We start from the raw sequence: 22,396 nt of genomic DNA, 5'->3' as shown, positions 1-22,396 counted from the left end.
ATAGCGATTTGTTTTTAAACTGTCCTTCAATTCTTCAACCAAACAGGTAATCCAAAACTCAAACCACTGGTTGGGATAGGAGAAAGTATTAAACATCAAATTCTAATCTTATCTAACTGTGTACGCATACATAAACAAGCTTACATGACCTACTCCCCTACCATGTGTATCGGAACAGAAGTTCATGGCACACACATGCAGCTTTCAGAAGAAACATTTCTCAGAAGCAGATACGCAGTGTTAGATTTATTAGCCTGTTTTGCAGAGGCGCCATCTTTCTCAGAAAGGCCTAGATCTTTTGCTTTGAAGAGCAAGCCCACCTGTATCTCAGCCGAAAGACTTCTGGTGTCTGTTTTTGTGTGAGAGGATCGTAACGTCCTGAACTGAAGAGGAGTACATAGTTACAGCATCAAAACAGCATTCCTGTTGTCTGTCTGGAGCTGTGTGTGTCTGTTGTTTTGGTCAAATAATTAGTTTCTGCTTCGTCAAGCAAAAGTTTAGCTTTGAAAGTTGGCAGGCATAACGCATAGTACTCGGATTTTTCTGACTGTTCGTATTCATTATTGCTAGATTGGATGTCCAGTATTTGAAATGCTCTCAAATATCTCCTCTGAAGGTGTGAGATTATTTCTTTAAAGGTGCACTAAGTCATTCGTATATTGTCAATTTTGTTTATGTTGTCTTGGATGTATACTGACACCTATTGGTGTGGATGCAGCATCACAGAAATGTTTCCAGTTACTACTGTAATTTTAGAAATAAAATGAGCAGTTTTTGGCTTGTCATGTGATATCAACATGGCTGCCTCCATGAGGCCACCCACCCACTAAAATAAAACAGCTTTTATTAGGCTACTGATAAGACTACAGTCTTCATCTTATGTGTGTATACAGTTCTTTAATAATACATCATTAAACGTATATTAAATGTACTATTCAATTTGTTAATGTGTACTGTTTATAATGTGGGATAAATGACTGGGTGCACCTCAAATGTTGTTCTGAAAGCTGTGATGACACACACCCATATACTCACAAATATATAAACAAATCCCCAATGATTCCAATGAAAAGCATCTCTGTGATGGCTAAACTGTGCGCAACCCTTGCCATTTTGCATTCTGATTGAATTGACCCTCTGTGCTTGCCGTAGACGGTTCCTGGTGTGCACAAACAGGGAGACAGTATCTCATTGAAAGAGGGTCAGTCAGGCAGGGTGGCCACAACCTGCTCTCAGCTCTCTCACAAATTCATTAGCAAGTTAATAGTACGCGTGTGTATGCGTTTGTGAGAGATTTGCTGTGTCAGGGTGGTATATATGTCAGTGTGGTCTAATTGACTCAAATGAATCTTAGGATTTCTGTATAAGCACTGTTGTGATTTTTTTGGCACACTGACTCAGCGCTAGTTTTCTGATCTATGTGTTTGTTTCCGTCTCTCAGTGTATGTCTTCCAACTATTGGCATCGTCATTACAATTTTTTTAAATGAGAGCCACTGTTTCTTTAGGTTTAAAATGAGCATTGCCATCCAAAAGTTTGGGGTCAGTAAGTTTATTTAGTGTTTTTAAAAAGACGCCTCTTAGGCTCACCAAGGCTGCATTGATCCTGAGCCTTTATAAATCATTCTAATATGCTGATTTAATGCTCAAGAAACATTTCTGTTGAAAACAGTTGTACTGCTTAATATTCATTCATTCATAACGTTCATAAAACTTTAATAAATTAACTTATCCATGAACACGGTAGATTGTTTTCCATTGGCTGTGGAGGTGAAGATGACAACTCCCATGATTCCACACTCATTCACGGCGTCATCAAGCTAGGCCTTAGTTATCATTCTGAACAAACTACCTTTAGAGGCGAAACTTACATACTGTGCCTTTAAGATATGTCTAGAGTTTGAGGAGGCAATTTTCGGTTGAAACATATTTGAACGTAAAATTTGTTTATATATGTATTATAGAACTTTTCCAGTTGCTGTTACATTTATCACTCTTTTGTTACATTTATTCAGATTAGAGATTGATTAATTCATTAATTCTTATACCTCCGGTTTCACAGACAAGGCTTAAACCTAGTCCCAGATTAAAATGCATGTTCAAGCTGCTGAAAGCAACTTTAAGCTCTGACATACTGTATCTTAAAATGTGTCAGTGCCATTGTTTTCTCTCAAGATACACACCAGTAATGTTTTTTATCTAAGGCATGTTTATAAAAGCTACTTAAATGTCCTAATTGAACTAAGGCCTAATCCTGGCTTAATCTAAGCCCTGTCTGAAAACTTGATAATGTATAAAAAGAGGATGCACAGTGCTAGAGCTCTTTTTTGTAAATAAACACTGACGGCAAATATTCAAATAACATTAACCCATAAGAATGTACAATGTGAGCAGTGTGAACTGTGCAGCAAGTTAACCCAGGATTCAGTTGAGACAGACCCAGGGATACTTTAGTTCAAGTGTGAAAAGCCCTGTAATATAAACCTTTATGTACTTCTACTTTAACTATATCCGACTAGATTAAGTTTGACTTTTAATTGAGATTTTCTTGGCAAATTTTGAGCAACAAAATGATAAACTCAAGAATCACGTACTACGAATTTGGATATATTTTTGCTTTTAGTATTATGTTAATTCTAGAGTTGAAGTCTTTATCTTGTGGTCTTGAGACCACATAAACATGGTCTGGGTCTGGGTCTCAAAACTTGAAGTTTCGGTCTGGATATGGATCCTGGTTTATGGTTTCAGAAAAGACCACAGTCTATTTCCAACATACTGAAGATGATAATTATGTCCACCACAGGTCGGTTCGGCATCTTCACCCTTGCAAAGGATTTACAAGAATTCCATGACTGTAAACGCCAACAAAGCCACTGTACAAAGTAGGGTTTGAAAAGAAAGATGCAGTAAATTGTCTCTGTTTGAGATGATAAACTGGATATGGGGTCTAGCCTTGGTCTTGAAGGGTCTAGTGCATAATGCAACCGAAAATATGTTACCGTTCCGATGTTTGGGGTCAGTCTCTTATGAATCTCTTTTGCTCATCTTTTAGGCTGCATTTATTTGATTAAAAACTAATATTGTAAAATGATTTTACAATTTAAATATCTTTTAATATATTTTAAAATATAACTGTGATGGCAAAGCTGAATTACTCCAGTCTTCAGTGTCACATGATCATTCTCTGATTCGGTGCTGAAGTAACATTTCTTATTATTATCAATGTTGACAGCAGTTGTGCTGCTTAATATTTTTGTGGTAAATCATAAAATGTCATAAATGTCTTTACTGCCACTCATCAGTTTAACACATCCTTGCTGAATAAATTCTTCTTTCTAAGAGAAAAAACGTTTGAATTGTTGTGTGTATGCGGAGTGTTTGAGTATTTTTGCACATGTGTGATGTGGGTAAATAATTGTATTCTAAAGCGTACAGTATTTGACATCATTATTGGCCCGTGTTGGTTTAGAACATTTGCTGTTGATCACTTAGCGCCCTGTCAAAAGACTTTGCTTCTGTGCCATTATGATGTCAGAGCTAGATTACTGCTGACTGATGACATCACACTGTTATGAACAGCTTTCCAGCAATACTCTGTTACCTTGGCAACAGGCTCGCTCAGAAAGATCTGTTTCAGCTGGAGAACCGTTTTGAATTTTCATTCATTGGCGTTAACTTATGTCAGCTTTGTATTTAAGTCTAACTGTGCCAAATATATGGTTTTAATTCCATAACCTTAGTAAATTGTAGTTCTGCACAGTTTGATGTACTCAAATGTCCTTTTCATAAAGGTTGTATGAGCCTCTCTTGGCATAACACTCTTTTTCTTTGACCATAATTTTTGCTGCTTTGTTTTTAAAGCTGCTCAGAATCATATTTGAGTTATTGTGGAAATGTAAAAACAACAACAACAACAACAACAACAAAAAACATCACAATCCATATTTCAAAAACAAATAATAATCCTGACACCAACCACATTTAACAAATTCAGCACTTATTCAGACACATGAAGGAGGAGCTGAAATACATAAATGTTATTGATGAGGTTATTTTGGCCGAAAACGCACAAGCACACACATATAAACTCATAAAACATGTCATCATGTTAGTGGCTAAGAGCATGTCAGACACATCCAACCTTCCTCATGTTTGACTGTGCATACAAACACAATAATTTTCACCCTCAATGATATTTATGATGCGTGAGGCCTAATTGATCCCAAATGATTCACAGGAAGTGTATTGAATTCATAAAAGCATCGCCTGAAACTAACACCAGTGAGAGTGTGTTTGTGAATATGATTGAAGCCAAAACATTGCATCCCATCAGATCAGTAAAATCTAAATGTTTGTGCATTAGTGTTTGTTTGCAAAGCATAGACGTATCACCTTTCTCTAAACACTGTGGTGGAAACAGAATCATTCATTCATGATATCAATCAGTATTTTGCTCTATATTAGTTGAAAAATAATATCTTATGGATGTTTTTTTGTAGGCTGGTGGTTTGTCAGCACAGCTGAAGAACAGGGCTGGGTTCCTGCCACGTACCTGGACTCTCAGAGCGGCACCAGAGATGATCTGGACCTGGGAACATCTAGATCTGGAGAAGGTAGGACACACCAATTACACTCTCTCCTACTTTCCCATGCACAAACACTCTTATACCCCAAGAAATCTTCACCAAAACCAGTATAAGATGACCTGTTTCGCATCTATTGACCAATCACCAACCAGAACCGTACAAATTGATTTTATAATGGAGTATACCAAAGTCTGTATACTAAATTTTCTTTGAGAAGCTTCTGCTTGTTTGAGTAAATGAGTGAGGACTTAAGGACTGTGAGATACCATCGATTGGAGAAGGAGAAATAAAGGAAAGAAGGGCGGCTCCTCTATCATAAAAGTGCTGCTATCATTTCTTTGAATCTATACATAATAAATTACTTCTTCTCTAAAAGGTTGCACTAGTACATTGGTTGTACTTCATAGTGTGTTATAACTACACACCATATTGAATCTGGGTGTTTCCTCAACTATGGGCACTTTTGGCCCTGTGGGCTTTTTAAAACATTTAGACAGAATTTTATTCATTTATTTAATGAAGATTCCCACCACTGTGTCATTTCCACCACATCTCAAGTTATGTATTGTGTTTATTAGCATTGTGTAGTTGAAACATATCAGAATAAAATGGCATTTGAAAAGTGACAAATAAAAGTGATGATCTTAATCTTCATATAACAAACAGACAAAGTGGAAATCTGTTGGGTTTAAAGTTACAATGAAACAGAAGTACCGACGGATCTTTTATTCTGTGTAACAGATTATTAAAAATCCTTTCTTAAAAAGTTCTTTCCATCAGATGTTGATTGGATGTCCGGCATGCATCAACAGAGAGAAGTTTGTCGTCTTCTGTCTCAGAAGATCGACATTTTGATTAAACAAACAAACAAAAAATACATTGATGAATCATTCTCAATAAGATGTACTGTATTTGCAAAATAATTTTCATTTCATGTCAAATCCTGGAACATAAACTGGCCAAAGTTGAAGAAACACCCATCTGTGTTCTCCCTGCAATGAAACATTGAGAAGTCTCATTATAAATTTGTCCCTTTCTAATCCTCCTTTACCGTCTTCCCCAAACCCCAATCATCTGCTGCCATCAGCATATCCAGAACCACATTTTTAGCTGCATCTTGAAATGTATGCCACTGAAGAGCTCAATGTGTAAGATTAGGAGTGGTCCGGCTGGAGATAAAGCTTCCGCTACTATCTTTGTCTTGAGTAGATCGAAACATCCCAACACAATTTATTGATCCCCAAATGGTAATTTACCTTTCCATTAGGCCACAACAGCTTCATTTATGGATGTTGCTGCAGTTTTTTCAGACTTAACTTTATTTGAGATAGACCATCTACTGTTTCTTTACTTCCACACCTTTTTTCCTTTTGAATGTATGGAGATAATGAGTGGTTAATATACAGTATATACTGTATAATATGATACATGAATTTTCCACTCTCTAACACAATAAAAAGCATAAGCACTTTATGTGCACCACTAAAATCCAATAACACATGTATTAATCCAAATACTCCATTGCTTGCCATCATCGCTCAAGCCAAAAACCCTCCTAACCTATCACAAAACTCTTTTCTTTCATGTAATATGTCTTCATCATTATACTAATACCAGTGTTCCTCCTGAGTTATTTATGTTGAGTTTGTCATGTCTCTGTTCTCTTTCTGCTGTCCTCATTCACCCGTGTCAGTTACTAAGAGACGTAAGGCTCATCTGAAGAGGCTTGACCGGAGATGGACACTAGGGGGAATAGTCAACCGCCAACAGAGCCGAGGTGAACACACATGCAATCACGCATGCCTGCATAGACTGATCACATGCAAGCAGTCACGTGTGTGTGACCAATCTGCATGGTGCGTTTGTGTGTTTGTGCAGGTTTACACAATGATTAGCTTGAATACGCACACAAACACGCTCTTTAGAAACCTAAACTCTCTTTCTGGATAAAACTTCTGGATTCTGGTTCCCAAAGCATGCTGGGTGGTCGGTTTCATCTGCGCTCCATCATAAAGTCTTTATTATACTTTGCTTGCTTTAGGTCTCTATTTGTGTATGTGTATGAACTCAAAATGAGTTAATTAAGACTGTTTGCAGATGATGAAAATTATGTTTATCTGGATAAAGATTGGTTTAGAAGTACAGATTAATTCTGAAATATTGTAGTCTGATATCTATATGCCTGAAATCTCATGTATGCCATTAGAGTTCAAAGTTCCAGATTCTTGATTATATAAGAGCTCAGACTGGTTTAGGGTAGTAAATATTGATTTGGTTCTGGTCTAGCTGCTTCATTTTCTACTTTTCTATTAAAGTCTACTAAACAAGTATCTTTTGCAGGTTAACATAGTTAGCAGGGGTGTCCAATCCTACACTTGGAGGACCAATGTCCTGCAGAGTTTAGCTTTAACCAGCTCCAAAATACTTGCCTGGAAGTTTCTAGCGAGTCTGAAGACCTTAGCTGTGTTTGAAATCGTCCCCTATACCCTCAATCACTTTTGCCTACGTTACTTCACCAATATAGTCCACTTGAAGGAGTGAATGAAAACGAGTGAGTTAATTCGGATCCTGATTGTGTTGGAAGAGCTGCCGTTTTTGCATAGTTTGTGCTTTCTGTTTAATGATGATTTTAAACGTAGCAAACTGGCATCTCCAGTAATCTTCTGGTGAGACGTGGGAATTCATTCGGCACGGCGATCACAGTGCATTATGGGTATTCTCTAGCCGTTGAGTTTACATGAGTTCCCTTTCAAGGGAACTCCCGTTGCGTCGAAAACTGACGCTATGGGAACGCTTTGCGTGATGACGTCTTGAAGCACATGTAAAATCAGTCCAATGGTGTGGCGGAACGTCAGAGGCGGGTGACGTCACGTACCAGGAAGCTATAAAAGCCGGCCCGAAACAGAAAACGAAAGCTTTCTGAGTCTTCAGTTGCGCTCTGTGTGAAATCTGTCTGTATATTTGGTGTTGTCTGTCTATATCACATATATATATATATATTCAGTATGGCGAGCAAGCAGCAGTTTAGAGAGTGTGTCCATCCCTGCCCGCGTTATTTAACGGGAGGTGATACTCACACTCTTTGTGTTGTTTGTTTGGGTGAGGAGCATGCCCAGTCAGCACTCAGTGGATGTTGAGACGGGCTCTGCCTTATCTCAGCCTCCTTCTGATAGATCCAGTGCCTTTCATCAGGGTGTGGAAGCACGCGTTGCGGTTTCTTCCCCCCCGATGGAGGCACCAATACTGCAATTGTCCAGCTCTGAGGAGTTGGACGTTGTTAGTATTGACGCTGAGTCTGAGGATTCGCCACCTCAGTATCATGCGTTTGAAGAATTGCTTGATGTTATCACTAGAGCTGTCGAGCGATTATCTATTGAGTGGCCAGAAGATAGGCAGGGCGCTCGATCGAAAAGCAAGCTCGACGAACGTTTCCTGCCATCTCGTGCACAGCCTCAGTGCAGAAGCCTTCCGTTTTTCCCCGATCTCCACACTGAGGTGTCGAGATCGTGGGGGAAACCAGTGTCATATCGAGTGTATACTGCACAAACATCACACTATTCATCCATTCACAATTATAAAGAGCATGGTTATGGGGAGATGCCGAGGGTGGAAGAGACGCTCGCGAGCTATCTCTCTCCAGCAACGGCATCTTCTCTGAAGGCTCCTGCACTTCCATCCAAGCCAGTAAAAGTTACATCTTCCCTGGTTCATAAAGCTTATGCCGCCGCCGGTCAAGCTGCAGCGTGTTTACATACAATGTCCATAATGCAGGCTTACCAGGCTGAGTTATTGGGTGATTCTGAGGATGGCGGGGGTATTAGTGCTGATACGGTGTCTGAACTGCGTAGAGCCACAGATTTGTCTCTCAGGGCCACCAAGGAGACGGCTAAATCCATCGGCCGCTCTATGGCAGCCCTGGTGGCCACTGAGAGGCATCTGTGGCTCAATTTAAGTGACATAAAGGACAAAGAAAAACATGTTCTTTTAGATGCACCAGTATCCACGCAAGGGTTATTTGGAGACGCAGTTAATAGTGCTGTAGCGAAGTCACAAGAAGCTTCAAAACTGGCAGCTGCACTTCAGAATCTTCTCCCCCGCCGTTCTTTCTATGAGGCTGCTGAGCGGGAGCAGTCTAAAAAGAGCGCTGAGCACCGCGCCACTCAGAAACAGAGCGTTTCCTCCCGTGCTCCCCCACAAAAATCTCGGGGACACGGAGGGCGCTCTCAAACCCAGCAGTCTTCGAGGGGTAAAACGGATCTGCGGACCGTTATTACCGCCAAGAAGGCTGCTGGGGAAAAGTCCTGATGTCTGAGGGCTCAGGACAAATGAGGGTAGTCCCCCCGAAGCAGAGCGGTTAACACCTCTTTTCACGGTGCCCGTCTCTCTTCGGTGCCCTCAGGGGACCGTTCTGCCAACCCTGCCACCTCTGGTGTTACAGGGCGCAGCGGTCTCCGGCGAGCACATATCTCAAGGTCCACCCGGAAACGTAGTGGCCTCGGGATGCCCTCCCCCTCTGAGGAGGGTGCTAGAGCAGTCTGTTTGGTCGTTCCCTGCCGGTGTGCCGTTACAGGGCGACGAACCGACTACTCAACAGCAGGAGAAAAATACGGTGCCGTCTCTCTTCGGTGCCCTCAGGGGACCGTTCTGCCAACCCTGCCGCCTCCGGTGTTACAGGGCGCAGCGGTCTCCGGCGAGCACATATCTCAAGGTCCACCCGGAAACGTAGTGGCCTCGGGATGCCCGCCCCCTCTGAGGAGGGTGCTAGAGCAGTCTGTTTGGTCGTTCCCTGCCGGTGCGCCGTTACAGGGCGACGAACCGACTATTCAACAGCAACAAAATCCAGAAACCAGTCTCGAGAGACTGGTACCTCTAGTAGAATCTTTGACAGCGTGGAAGCTACTGTCAAATGTTTCTCGTTGGGTCCTGCAGACCGTGGAAAAAGGGTATTAGATACAATTCTATTAACGCCCACCGCGGTTTATGGGGGTCCTGCCCACAGTGGTGGGCCCCGAGCAGGTTCTGGTTATGGAACAGGAAGTAAACACTCTGTTAGAGAAAGGGGCCATAGAATATGTACCCCCCTCCAACAGGGAAACCGGGTTTTACAACCGGTACTTCATAGTTCCAAAAAAAGGACGGGGGATTGCGTCCCATTTTAGATCTTCGAGTTCTGTACGAGTACATGCAGCTCAAGTTCAAAATGTTAACCTTGAGACAAATCGTGCCACAGATCAGGTCCGAGGACTGGTTTGTCACGATAGACCTCAAGGACGCATATTTCCATCCGTCCGTGTCATTGGAAGTTCCTGAGGTTTGCTTTCGGGGGCAAAGCATACCAATATCGAGTTCTTCCATTCGGCCTGGCTTTATCACCCCGCACTTTCACCAAATGCGTGGATGCAGCTCTGGCGCCTCTGCGCCTCCGGGGTATTCCCATCACGAACTACATCGACGATTGGTTGATTTTAGCTCAGTCGCATTAGATGGCGGTTCAACATCGAGATGTTGTTCTCGCCCATATGAAAGAGTTGGGGTTACGGCTGAACGCCAAGAAGAGTGTGCTTTCTCCATTTTAGAGGACCACTTTTTTAGGCGTGGTTTGGGATTCAGTGTCGATGCAGGCGCGCCTGTCATCGCCACGCTTCGATTCCATCCTGGCAGCTGTGAGAAGTGTAAAGCTAGGCCAGCTACTCACTGTCAAACAGTTCCAGAGACTGTTGGGTCTCATGGCAGCAGCTTCCAACGGGATACCTTTTGGACTGCTGCACATGAGGCCCCTGCAGTGGTGGCTCAGGACCAGAGGGTTTTTCCCCGAGGGGCAACCCATTTCGCACAATCAAGGTCACGCGGTGATGCCTACGTGCCTTGGTTATGTGGAAGAAACCTTGGTTCCTGTCCCAGGGCCCAGTGCTGGGAGCTCCTTGTCGTCGCAAACTGCTAACGACGGATGCTTCCCTCACGGGTTGGGGAGCGATCCTGAGGGTCGCTCATCTCAAGGTCTGTGGGAAGACCATCATCGTTCCTGGCATTCTATAGCCTAGATATGTTAGCTGTCTTCCGGGCTCTGAGGAGCTTTATCACAGGTCTCAGGGGACACCATGTGTAGTACATACGGACAACACGTCGGTAGTCGCCTATATCAAGGGGGTTTGCGCTGGCATGCCATATCCTCTTGTGGTCCCAGGGGAAGTTGCTGTCACTCAAGGCAGCCTACATCCCCGGGGTCCAGAATATAGGAGCAGACACTCTGTCGAGACAGGGGCCGAGGCCCGGGGAATGGTGGCTCCACCCCCGAGGTGGTGGAGCTGATATGGAAATTATAAGTGGATCTGTTTGCGTCTCGAGAGACGTCTCACTGTCCACTTTGGTTCTCCCTCACGCATCCAGCTCCTCTGGGACTGGATGCTATGGTACAGACGTGGCCGAGGCTCCGTCTGTACGCCTTTCCCCCAGTTGCTCTGCTCCCGGGAGTTCTGGAAAGAGTTCGCAGGGACCGGGTCCATCTACTTCTTATAGCCCCGCGCTGGCCGGGCAGAGTATGGTTTCCCGATATTGTGTCCCTCCTCGACGGGCATCCTCTGGAGTTACCCGTCAGGAGGGACCTTCTGTCCCAGGCAGAGGGCTCGATATTTCACCCTCGGCCAGAACTGTGGAACCTGTGGGCTTGGCCTCTGAGGGGGCCCAGCTCATAGAGTCAGGTCTCTCAACCGAGGTTGTTGAGACCATTCTACAGTCCAGAGCTCCCTCCACGAGGAAACTTTATGCCCTGAAGTGGAGAGTATTCACTTCTTGGTGTAGTGACCGTCGGTTGGACCCAGTCCACTGCCCAATTGGTACAGTGCTGGAGTTCCTGCAGGAACGGTTCACTGCAGGTCTGACCCCGTCCACTTTAAAGGTCTATGTGGCGGCCATAGGTGCTTACCACAGTCCTTTGGGTGGAATGTCTGTGGGGAAAGACCCCTTGGTATCTCGTTTCCTTCGTGGCACTTGGAGGTCCTCCTCCCTTTCGAAATCGGACCAGGAGGCGAATAATTTGCTTTGCCCTGTTCGGGCGTTAGACGCGTATGTCCACAGAGCTGCCCTGTGGCGTAAAAGTGACTTTTGCCCCCTAACAAGGGAGGTCCAGTGTCTAAGCAAAGGATGAGCAAGTGGGTGGTTGAGACTATCTCACTGGCTTATGAGGCGGCTGGACAGCCTTCTCCTTTGGCTGTCCGGTCGCTCTCTACTAGGAGTATGGCGGCCTCTAAGGCCCTTATATCAGGAGTATCGTTACAGGACGTCTGTGATGCGGCAGGCTGGTCCTCACCGCACACCTTCGTCAGGTTCTACTCTCTGGATTTAGACTCTACTCCAGGGTCTCATGTTTTGTCTTCTTAGTGCTGCTCACATGATTACACACAGGACAGACATTTGTAGCTATGGAGGCGTTGGTATAGACGTTCCCATAGCGTCAGTTTTCGACGCAACGGGAGTTCCCTTGAAAGGGAACGCCTCGGTTACGACTGTAACCTCGGTTCCCTGAAGAGGGAACGAGCGTTGCGTCGCCTTGCCATATCTCCTTCATGCCTGTCAGCGCGACTTCAGACTTTACGAAGCTTTCGTTTTCTGTTTCGGGCCGGCTTTTATAGCTTCCTGGTACGTGACGTCACCCGCCTCTGACGTTCCGCCACACCATTGGACTGATTTTACATGTGCTTCAAGACGTCATCACGCAAAGCGTTCCCATAGCGTCAGTTTTCGACGCAACGCTCGTTCCCTCTTCAGGGAACCGAGGTTACAGTCGTAACCGAGGCGTTTTACACTTGTTAATGCAGTGCATTGTGGGATTGAATGAGTGAGCTCGATAACGTCCACTATGGTTTCGAATACCACTAAAAATGGCTGTCCCTTCAAATAGTGGCCTATTTAAAGGGATACTCCACTTTTTGGGGGAAATAGGCTCATTTTACAACTCCCCCAGAGTTAAACAGTTGAGTTTTACCGTTTTCGAATCCATTCAGCCGAACTCCGGGTCTGGCGGTACCACTTTTAGCATAGCTTAGCATAGATCATTGAATCGGACAGGACCATTAGCATCTCTCTCAAAAAAATGACCAAAGAGTTTAGATATTTTTCCGTCATTTTCCGTCGGTCTTAGTACACGATGTAACTACAGAAGAGTCAAGTTTTAAATAGGAAAAATATCGAAACTCTTTGGTCATTTTTATGAGAGAGATGCTAATGGTCCTGTCCGATTCAATGATCTATGCTAAGCTATGCTAAAAGTGGTACCGCCAGACCCGGAGTTCGGCTGAATGGATTCGAAAACGGTAAGACTCAACTGTTTAACTCTGGGGGAGTTGTAAAATGAGCCTATTTCCCCAAAAAGTGGAGTATCCCTTTAATACAGGAGGCGTTTTCGGACACAGCCCTTAATTAGCTGGTTGAAGTGTTTTTAAGTAGGTTCGCAGCTAAACTCTGCAGGACAGTGGCCCTCCAGGAGCAGCTTTGGGAACCCCTGGTTTAAAGGGATAGTTACCCCCCCCCCCCCAAAAAAAATTTGGTAATGGTGTCTACTCACCCTTGTGTCGTTCCAAACCTGTATGACCTTTTTTTTTTATATATATATACAATGAAAGTCAATGGGGAGCAATGTTGTTTTGGACCCCCATTTAATTACTACCATTGTATAGACAAAAACATACTTCAACATCTAACATCAAACATCTTTTTTTGGTGTTGTACAGAAGAAAAAAACGTCATTCTGGTTTAAAGAAATAATCATTCTGAATTCAGCAGTCAGAACCTGCAGTTCACACATGAGGTTTGACCTTTCAAAATCCCAGTGTTTAATTCTAGACATCAAATAATTACTAATGTCTAGACCTTTGGTGGAATTGTATGTTTGTATGGTAATGAGTCTCCTTGGAGATCTGCCGTTTCATGTTGAGTCACAAGGAATAGACCTCCACGGTTGTAATTCCCGCAGTTTTCCATTTGTGTTCTCTTAGAGTGTAATGACTAACATGTCATGAACACCATGCACATGGCTGTAAGTAGACTCTAGACTAGAGCATGCTGGATCTGGAATTGGTGGGAGCGGATAAGAGCTTCACCTGCATTGGCAAGTGGATGAATATCACCCTGACTGGGACTGTGTGAATGTCTACTGAGACTTCTAATGCCTGGTACACATTGTGCATTTTCTGTCTCAGATGAAAGATGACCAATCGTGGCAATTTCTGTAGTCGTGGCTCCTAAACGGTAATCCTACTGTAGGTCGTACATTGAGAGAGGTTCAAAGATGACCGTTGTCACAGTCTTGCAACCAAAGATAGCCTGCAATAATTTTTTGACTGTGTCATAAATTTATCATGATCATCTCACAGTGTGTTTGCTGCTACGACCTATGTCTACTGACTAGCCAATAAAAATGCAACATGAAATGGCGTATTGACCAAGGCGACATGCCGCTAAAACGATTTATCTCAAGCTTCATTTGCAAAATTGGTATGCCAAGTTGGCCTCTTTTCTCTTGTCCATATTCTCCTCTTTCCCATCCTCCTCTTTTTTTCAGAGCACATAAAACCACAATTGCCAAAGTGCGATTCATCTTGCTCAATTTGTTTACCACTAACACATGCTGATGACGTTTTATTCTTCTATACTAAGTAGGTGTCACCATCGTACAGTCTAAATATATGTCATGCCCAAGTTTATTAGATCCATGTCGTACAGTTTCATTTGTAATGATGATTGCCGAAATCGCACAGACCGTAGCAGGCATAAGATATGAAATACCAGGTCTTATGTTTATGGGATGAGTTATGATAATTAGTCTCTTCAAATCTTCAAGTCCTCCAACAACCACCAATAACAACCGTGGTAACTATGGCATTTTAGGCAAAACTATGGTTACCGTGGTCAAATTTGATAAGTATTATAAATATTTATCTTTTCTTCTGAAAGTGGCTTATGCAGATTGGGATAAAATCCCAAACTGGTTTTAGATTGGATGTGACACTGTTACAGTAACTGCCTTTCCCTCATTATTTCTCCCTTACTTTGCTCTGCATCATTGGAGAAGTCTTTGGAAACTCACAGTGGAAATTGTGGAAGTAGGTCATTGGCTCGCTGTGTGTGACTGCATTTAATCCTGTCATTTTTTTTACCGTATACATACTAATGAGTCAGAGAGCACCACGGTTGATCCAGAGACAAAGAACAGCCAGGAGTTTCAGAGGGAACGTTTCTCCATAAACACAAGTTGCAACCTTCAAAACAGGTCAGAGGTTGTGATGGCTTCAGAGTGGTTGCTTGAAATAAACGAATGATCTTTTGTAACATAATGGTTTCAAAATCCGTACTGAAATACAGTACTAGAAGCCTTTGGACCCTAATTTACAGCTAAGTCCTCAAAAAAGTACATTTGATCCACTATGAAAATTTTCATTTATCATCATTTATTGATGATATTGATGATCATTTATTCACCCACATTTTCCAAACCAGAATTTATTCATCTTTCTTTTAAGTACTATTCTTCCATAAACCACAAAAGGAGATGTTAGGCAGTATGTTCATGCTGCTCTTTTCCATAAAGTGGAATAAAATAACAAAACAAAAAAACACCATAAAAGCACCATAAGTGTCTTGATGTTTAATATTGTATAAGTAAATAATGACTTAAATTTAAAGGGATGGTTCATCCAAAAATGTAAATTCTGTCATTTACTCACCCTCAAGTTGTTTCAAAACCTGTATGAGTTTCTTTCTTCTGCTGAACACAAAAGAAGATATTTTGAAGAATGTTGGTAATCAAACAGCTGATTGACCCCATTGACTTCAATTCAAAAACATTTTTTTCCATACGATGGAAGTCAATGGGGTCAATCAGGTGTTTGATTGCCCATTTTCTTTAAAATATCTTTTTAGTTCAGCTGAAGAAAGGAATGCATACAGGTTTGGAACAACTTGAGGGTAAGTAATGACAGTGGCCCTGTCCCAAATGGCACACTCCGGACTTGTGGACTTCCTCAGAGTCCACACTTTGGTGACGTCATGTAGTGCAGACCTATAGGGCTCTTGGCGCGAGCCCACGAGGGCGCATTGAGAGGTATTTTTGGAACAGACTCGATCAGCACGCCGGAAATAACGGCCTGGGCCGGGTTTCCCGATAACGATGTATCTTAGCTCTTAAGAGCGCTCTCTACGTGCAAGGTTACGAACGCTCGCAGCAATTCCACGAGCGTTTCCCAAAAATGCGCTTAACATGAACGCGCGAGAACGCGTTTTACGTGCTACTTAAGAGTCGCTGTCCATTCGCAAAGTGCTGAAATATAACCTTATATGGAATCGTATTCTGAACGTTTAGCCTTAATTATTAGATTTAACCAAATAATCATCATCTGTGGATTAGCAATCAAGACAAGTCTAAAGTCTACATTCAGGCGGAGATAGCCTACTGACAAAATTTATGAACAAAAAAAAACAAAAACAAAAACAAGAAAAGATACCTTTCAAAAAAGATTACATTAATGTAGGCCTAATTTTACAGGAGATAGAGCGAAACAAAGATGTTATTTTTAACAGATTTAAAGGACACCATACAAATAAGGAAAAAGCAAAACACCTGGGTGGACACTGCAAACTAACTGCAACCCGGGGTGTTCAAAGATCAGGGAAGGTGGTCTGCAAGAAATGCCCAATACATGGCTGGTTTTCGTGCACGTCAGCAAGTCATTGACAGTTTTTTTTTTTTTTTTTTTATCCATATTTTGCCCAGTCTTTGAAGCATATTTCCCACATTACTTCGTTATTTTATGATTTTTTTGTTTTTGTTCATTCATTTAATTTAGATGTGTATTTTTCTTCCCTTTTTTATTATTTAATTTATACATTCATTTAAACAAAAAACAAGTACAATAAAGTGTACAATAAAAAAGTACAATCAAAACCTTATATTTGTACTGCAATTTGTACTTTGCAGTGTAATCTATTAAATCTAGATAAAAGTGTAATCTGCCGTTTTTCCTGCAGGTGACCTCATAACTAAGGGATTTACGATTACTTCAGAGCACTCGTAGATCTACGATGATTTTTAAGTGCTACTTAAGTTACGATGCTTTTGGGAAACAGACCGTAATATTAAGATCAGTCGTACGATCGTTTTTACGAACTACTTAGGCTTACGACGCTTTTGGGAAACGCAGCCCTGGTTGTTGTTGGCCAGGAGAAATCACATTTTTGCGCTCCGATGTCTTATCTCCATGTCAACTACTCAGCCTAATTTTACAGTTCTATATTTTGATATTGTGCATATCACCTGGGCATTAAACAATAGATATATCATGCTTATTTAAATTATGTATACAGTGGTACATAATAATAGGCTACATAATGTTCCATTTGAACTAAGATTACAATTTTAAAACATAATTTAAACATATTTTTTTTAATTTACAGGTTTCAATATTCATACTATGTTTACATACAGTATGACTCAGTAAAGCCCTGACATTCGGTTCTATTTATTTAATGAATCATAATGCGATCGTATTATTAAACGCGCTATTATTATGTTTGAGACATCAACCACTGGTCGATGACCATAATGTTTGTATAAACTGTAGGTAACAACTGGTAAAATGTACATTTAGGTCATAAAAACCGTAATATTTTCTTCTCAGTCATGTCAACAATTGTCCGTGAGTGAAATCTCCTCCCATCTGTTGTCTGATTGGCCTTTCGCAAGGATTCCTGGGTAGTTAAAGTGCGTGGAGCCTGCTTCTATGCGGGCTTCGCGGAAGACCGCTTCAAGGGTACAAAGGGGGCGCTGCTGAGCACACTTCAGAGCGCTAAAATGCTGAATGGGACAGCCTACGGACTCGTAGACTCAGCGAGCACGCGCAATTCGAGGCCACGAGACCGAAAGTCCGCATGAAGTGCGCCATTTGGGACAGGGCCAAAAAGTTCATTTTTGGGTGAACTATCCCTACCAGCTTGATCAGACATGGTGATCATCATTCACTTCCAATCAGCATTACTCTAAATTTATCCATTTCTGTTCTATGAAAAAAATTAAATCATAAAAGGTTCGGAATGACATAAGGATGAGTAAATTAACTATTTTCATTTTTAGATTAAGTATTCGGGTGCACTCCTGCCGGACCGAGCACGACTTCTGGTTAGCTTATATGAAATGTTAAAGAAAGCAAGTTTCAGGAAGGTCAATATGACAGCTAGAATGATCTGTGTACCCACAATCTCTCTCTCATTTCGTATCGCAGTGGTTTTTAGGTCACGGAGGCTGAAGGAGAAAATGCCTCTGTTGGCACACAACCCCACGAGAGCATGCAAAACTCAAGTAATGTGTTCTGGACCGACCTGACTTTTTCCACCATCCGGAACAGTCCATGAAAATACTGCTGACTGTTGGGAAATGTGTTTTTGAGGCATTTCTTTTTGTGTGTTTTTAGCTCTTTCATTTTTACCCTTACATCTGTCACTCCTGTTGGTTGTCATCTGTCCACACTATGACTTTCTTCTGTGGACCTCAAAAGGAGATGTTTAGCAGAATGCCTGCAATCAGCTCTTCTTAGTGTTGGCTTTAGGTCAGAAGTTCAGAATGAGATCAGCACAGGGTAGTTTCTTCTCTGTCATATGTTCACTTATCAGATTTCCCAGCTTGTCTGCTCCCGCGAAAGAATTAAGTGTCGATAAAGACGTTACGAAAGAGAGTGACTAACTGCCCTGACCTCATGTCATCTGTTGCTGGCAGACTGTGTTATTCACTGCTTAGAAAAACTACATATAGGATATTCATCTCTCTTTTTTGTTGTTTTTCTTTTTCAACACTTCTCCCACTATTAATATGTCTTTTTATCAGCTCTATTTCTGTTTCACTAAATCGAAATTTATAGCGTTGCTCTGAGCAGACTGTAAGCTCTTTCGCAAAGGGAAAGACATCAGAGTTTGATATGTAGATGTTAAACACAGTTGTGTCATATGTAAACGATACTGAATAATGTTTTATGTGGGTTTTTTGGGAAGATAAATGCTTTATAAGATCTCAGGAGTCTTCAGTGCAAAATGGTGGGAATAAAACTCGTTGTGATCTGCTATTTGTCTTACTGGGTGAATCTTACAAAACCTGTCATGAACATATCCAGGACATATTTTAGCACAAGATAAAAAGAAAATTATGTCTAGGTTTGGGACCATTCCTTTTTCTTTATTCTTCTTCTTTTTTTTGCAATGTGAGATTATTTTCATGAGAATTAAACACATATTCTTCCCCAATTCTTATTATCATTATACAAAACAGTCTCATTCTCTTTACTGTAATGGGAAAATTATTATTTTCCCATTATAGTTAATTAAAATCCCAAAATTAATTAAATTGTAAAAATTGTAGTACGTGTTGTCCTATCTTTAATATATGTTGACATAATGTCCTGATGCATTATGGTGATTCTATATTCCTAATGCGATATGTAAATCTTTTTTATTTTTCTTCATGACCTGGACATGTTTGTATAAGACTGACCCTACTAGGTATTTCATATGGAATAATAGAACCGGAGTGGAGAGGCTTATGATAATTATTGTTTCTTGGGCTTGTATTGCTCTGGTTACAACAGGCCCACTGTCTCCTGGAGGTTTTGTTAATGTTATTACTATTGACGGATTGTGAGATGATTGTGTTATTGTGCCTGTGGTGAAGGGTGAGTTTTGGACCGGTCTTACTGCAAACTTTGTGGTTTTACTTCTGCCTCTGTTTTCCCAAGGAGAGTCCCTAAATTTGTAAGTTTATAAGTTAGCAGTTAAATCCATTAGTCAACCTCCTTTCACACCACAGAAAAGGCAAAGACCCAAGTACAGAAAAAACAAAAAAAAACAAAGAAGTCCTTTCTCATTCTTTTTCCCTTATCTGTCTTTTTTAGAGGAGAAATATGTCACTGTCCAGGCGTATGGCAGTCAGGGAAAGGATGAGATCGGGTTCGAGAAAGGAGTAACCGTGGAGGTCATCCAGAAGAACCTGGAGGGATGGTGGTACATCAGGTAATCAATCTGGACCTCACACTTTAAGGTGGTATATTATGGAAATATTTGCTTTTTTTAATTATTTGGTCATATCTTTGCTGATGACATTTAATTTCTTCATTGCAATATGTCTAGTGATTTTACAGCATTTTGGGTCTTCAGAAACATATGCACTACTAGAGTTTACTATGTTATCACTGTATTAATTGGTACTGTATATAGCAACTCTCAACTGCTTGATTATATATATATATTAAAAGTAGGATATATAGTGCATCCTATTTCCCCTGCACACTCATATACAGAGAAATATATACTATATAGCAAATCTCAACTGACTGATTTTTAATATGGTCACAAAATGTAAATATAGCTAGATAAATAAAGTTAGATATGTAAGTATATCCAACTTGATCATATAAATCAGTATATACTATTGGCCTATAGCATATCTCAATTGCTAGATTGCTTGTTTTTTAATGAAATGGAAACTAAATTACCGCCCAGCTCTGATCTAAAGGCATGATATTAAGATGTTATACATATTAGCATCATGATTTTCTGTAAAAGCTGCTTTGAAACCATATGTAGAGTGATTGGGGCTGTACATGTACATATGATGCCATATAATTAGTGTGTGTATATATATTATATATGAAATGGCTTATACAGTAGATGCTTCTGTAAAAAAAAATACAGTTTTACACATTTTTTGCAATCTCTGGATGGTCAGTACGACTTTATCTTACTTAAAACGTTATGCTGACCTCTAGTGGTCAGTAGGAGAATGGTTAATGGATTTTATTTGTAATTCACACCCCCTCCCCATGTTTTGAAATATGTGTAATACTGCTACTAATGTGTTGCAGGTATCAGGGTAAGGAGGGCTGGGCCCCAGCCTCATACCTGAAGAAACTGAAAGATGACCTTTCCCCAAGGAAGAAGACTCTGACTGGCCCTGTGGAGATCATTGGAAACATAATGGAGATCAGCAACCTCCTCAACAAGAAGGCTGTAAGCGAGAAGGACATTCAAACCGATGGCGAGGCCACCAGCCCTGAGCGCCACATTTCCAAAAGTGAAATCAGTTTACCTATCCCATATGCCCCAGAGGCTGGAGTGGCACCCACAGTGGTCACTGGTTTGGGAATGAACTCTGGATCTAGCGCCGCCCTACAGGAGAACAAGAGCAGGGCAGAGCCGGGGTCGCCTGCCATAGCCCGGGTGGCACCACACAGAGTTGAGATAGGTGAGTAAACAGTTGGTTTATGACATGTATAACTAAATGTATACAGCATTCACATGTTCAGAATATAATGGAATAGAAAAGTTATATATATAAGACTTACAGTATTTATTTATTTTATTCAAAACAAGTACAATTATAATTAAAAAATTTTTTTTTAAATGAATATAGCTATGTTTTATATTTAATATATAATCATATTTAATTGTATAATTATATCTCCATATTTTATATAATAAATATGTTTATGTTCCTGTTATTTTTGCACATAGGATTTGATGCCATAGGTAACATTTCTTTGTGGTAAACAGATATTTCCTAACATTTTGTCCGGGTGTTGTGTACCTTGATAGTGACACATTCACTGTCTCTGTTGCTCAACATTCAGCTTGTCAACTGCTGTTTGTTTGATTTTTGTTTGTTCTTGTGCTTTCTTATTTTTCTAATGCTAAGTGCACACTATACAACAACAACAACAACAACAACAAAAAAGTCCCATAGTGCTGTACTGCTCACATTACATGACATTCATTCTTGTTAAATCTGTTTTGTTGTGGATGCTGAGATGCACACACTATTATCTCACCTTAACAGGTCCTTAACAGACAGCATATGATCCCCCAAATTCTTCGCCTTGGTTAAAACTTGCAAAGTGACTGATTCTATTCAAATAACAGCAGCTTAAGTTGTATGCATGGTACTTTTTGCTAATAAATCTAAAAACAAAAAAGATGAAATATGACATTTAAAGAGACAATGGTTAATGTTCTATTTTCTCATTGGCTATTTCTTATCATTGCCCTCGTTACTTAAACATCATACCCAGGCCATTACATTTCTCACACTACAAGATTTCCTTCTGATATTTTTTTCTTTAAAACATGCTTGTTGTGAATGCATGCTTGAGTGTGTTGAAACACATCTCTGAACTTCTCTTTTATAATGAGGGTTAGTGATGGCACTGTAATCCAGTTTGGCTCCAATTGCCTTTGTTAAAAAAAAAAGAAAAAAAAAAGTGAGAGACAAATTGGGAACTCTCCTGTTTTAATGGCCTAAATTTGATTAAACTATGGTAATGTTTGCTGGCTTGAGCTGAGATGTTTTGTATTCAATTGGCAGGATCTCCAAACCTCAGACAGAAACCTCCTCCTCGAAGAGATACAAATCTGGTAAGTTAAGTGGAGCAAAAAGCATTTATGATCAAATTTAATTCATAGAGAGCAGCATTTATTTAGACAGTAATGTTTTTTTCTCCAAAACTCAAGGCATTCCAGTTGCCCAAACCTCCAGAGGCCCCTACTGTGGAAGCGGAGTACTACACCATAGCAGAGTTTCAATCCAGTATCTCAGATGGCATCAGTTTCCGTGGAGGACAAAAGGCTGATGTAAGGCTGATATATCTAATATATCTGATATATTTTATTTTTCCAAAACAAAAGTATCGTTTTACTAATGAAAATATGAAAATATTAAATAATTAATATATACAGTGGGGTTTATAAGACTTTTACCACATTAACAATGGGATTTATTTGTTTAAA

At 40.9% G+C, this 22,396-nt stretch overlaps 1 protein-coding gene across 6 annotated transcripts in view; it reads left to right on the top strand.

Moving 5' to 3' along the window:
- The window catches only part of sh3pxd2aa (SH3 and PX domains 2Aa), a 110,628-nt gene that overhangs the window by 84,079 nt on the left and 4,153 nt on the right, over nucleotides 1-22,396 (top strand). For 2 of the 6 annotated variants that reach the window (XM_082163353.1, XM_082163355.1), the window contains 7 exons: nucleotides 4,499-4,612; nucleotides 6,279-6,362; nucleotides 19,510-19,627; nucleotides 20,479-20,858; nucleotides 21,128-21,142; nucleotides 21,975-22,024; nucleotides 22,121-22,240. In XM_082163353.1, coding sequence (XP_082019479.1) covers nucleotides 4,499-4,612; nucleotides 6,279-6,362; nucleotides 19,510-19,627; nucleotides 20,479-20,858; nucleotides 21,128-21,142; nucleotides 21,975-22,024; nucleotides 22,121-22,240 — 881 coding nt within the window. The remainder of the gene's footprint in view (nucleotides 1-4,498; nucleotides 4,613-6,278; nucleotides 6,363-19,509; nucleotides 19,628-20,478; nucleotides 20,859-21,127; nucleotides 21,143-21,974; nucleotides 22,025-22,120; nucleotides 22,241-22,396) is intronic. The other 4 variants (XM_082163357.1, XM_082163358.1, XM_082163354.1 and 1 more) reach the window with 2 other exon arrangements.

The sequence above is a fragment of the Leuciscus leuciscus genome (genome assembly GCF_965113295.1).
Source record: "Leuciscus leuciscus genome assembly, chromosome: 3".
In the NCBI taxonomy this organism is placed as follows: domain Eukaryota; kingdom Metazoa; phylum Chordata; class Actinopteri; order Cypriniformes; family Leuciscidae; genus Leuciscus; species Leuciscus leuciscus.
The sequence above is the reverse complement of the archived record's forward strand: the minus strand, read 5'-3'. Positions and strand labels throughout refer to the sequence as shown.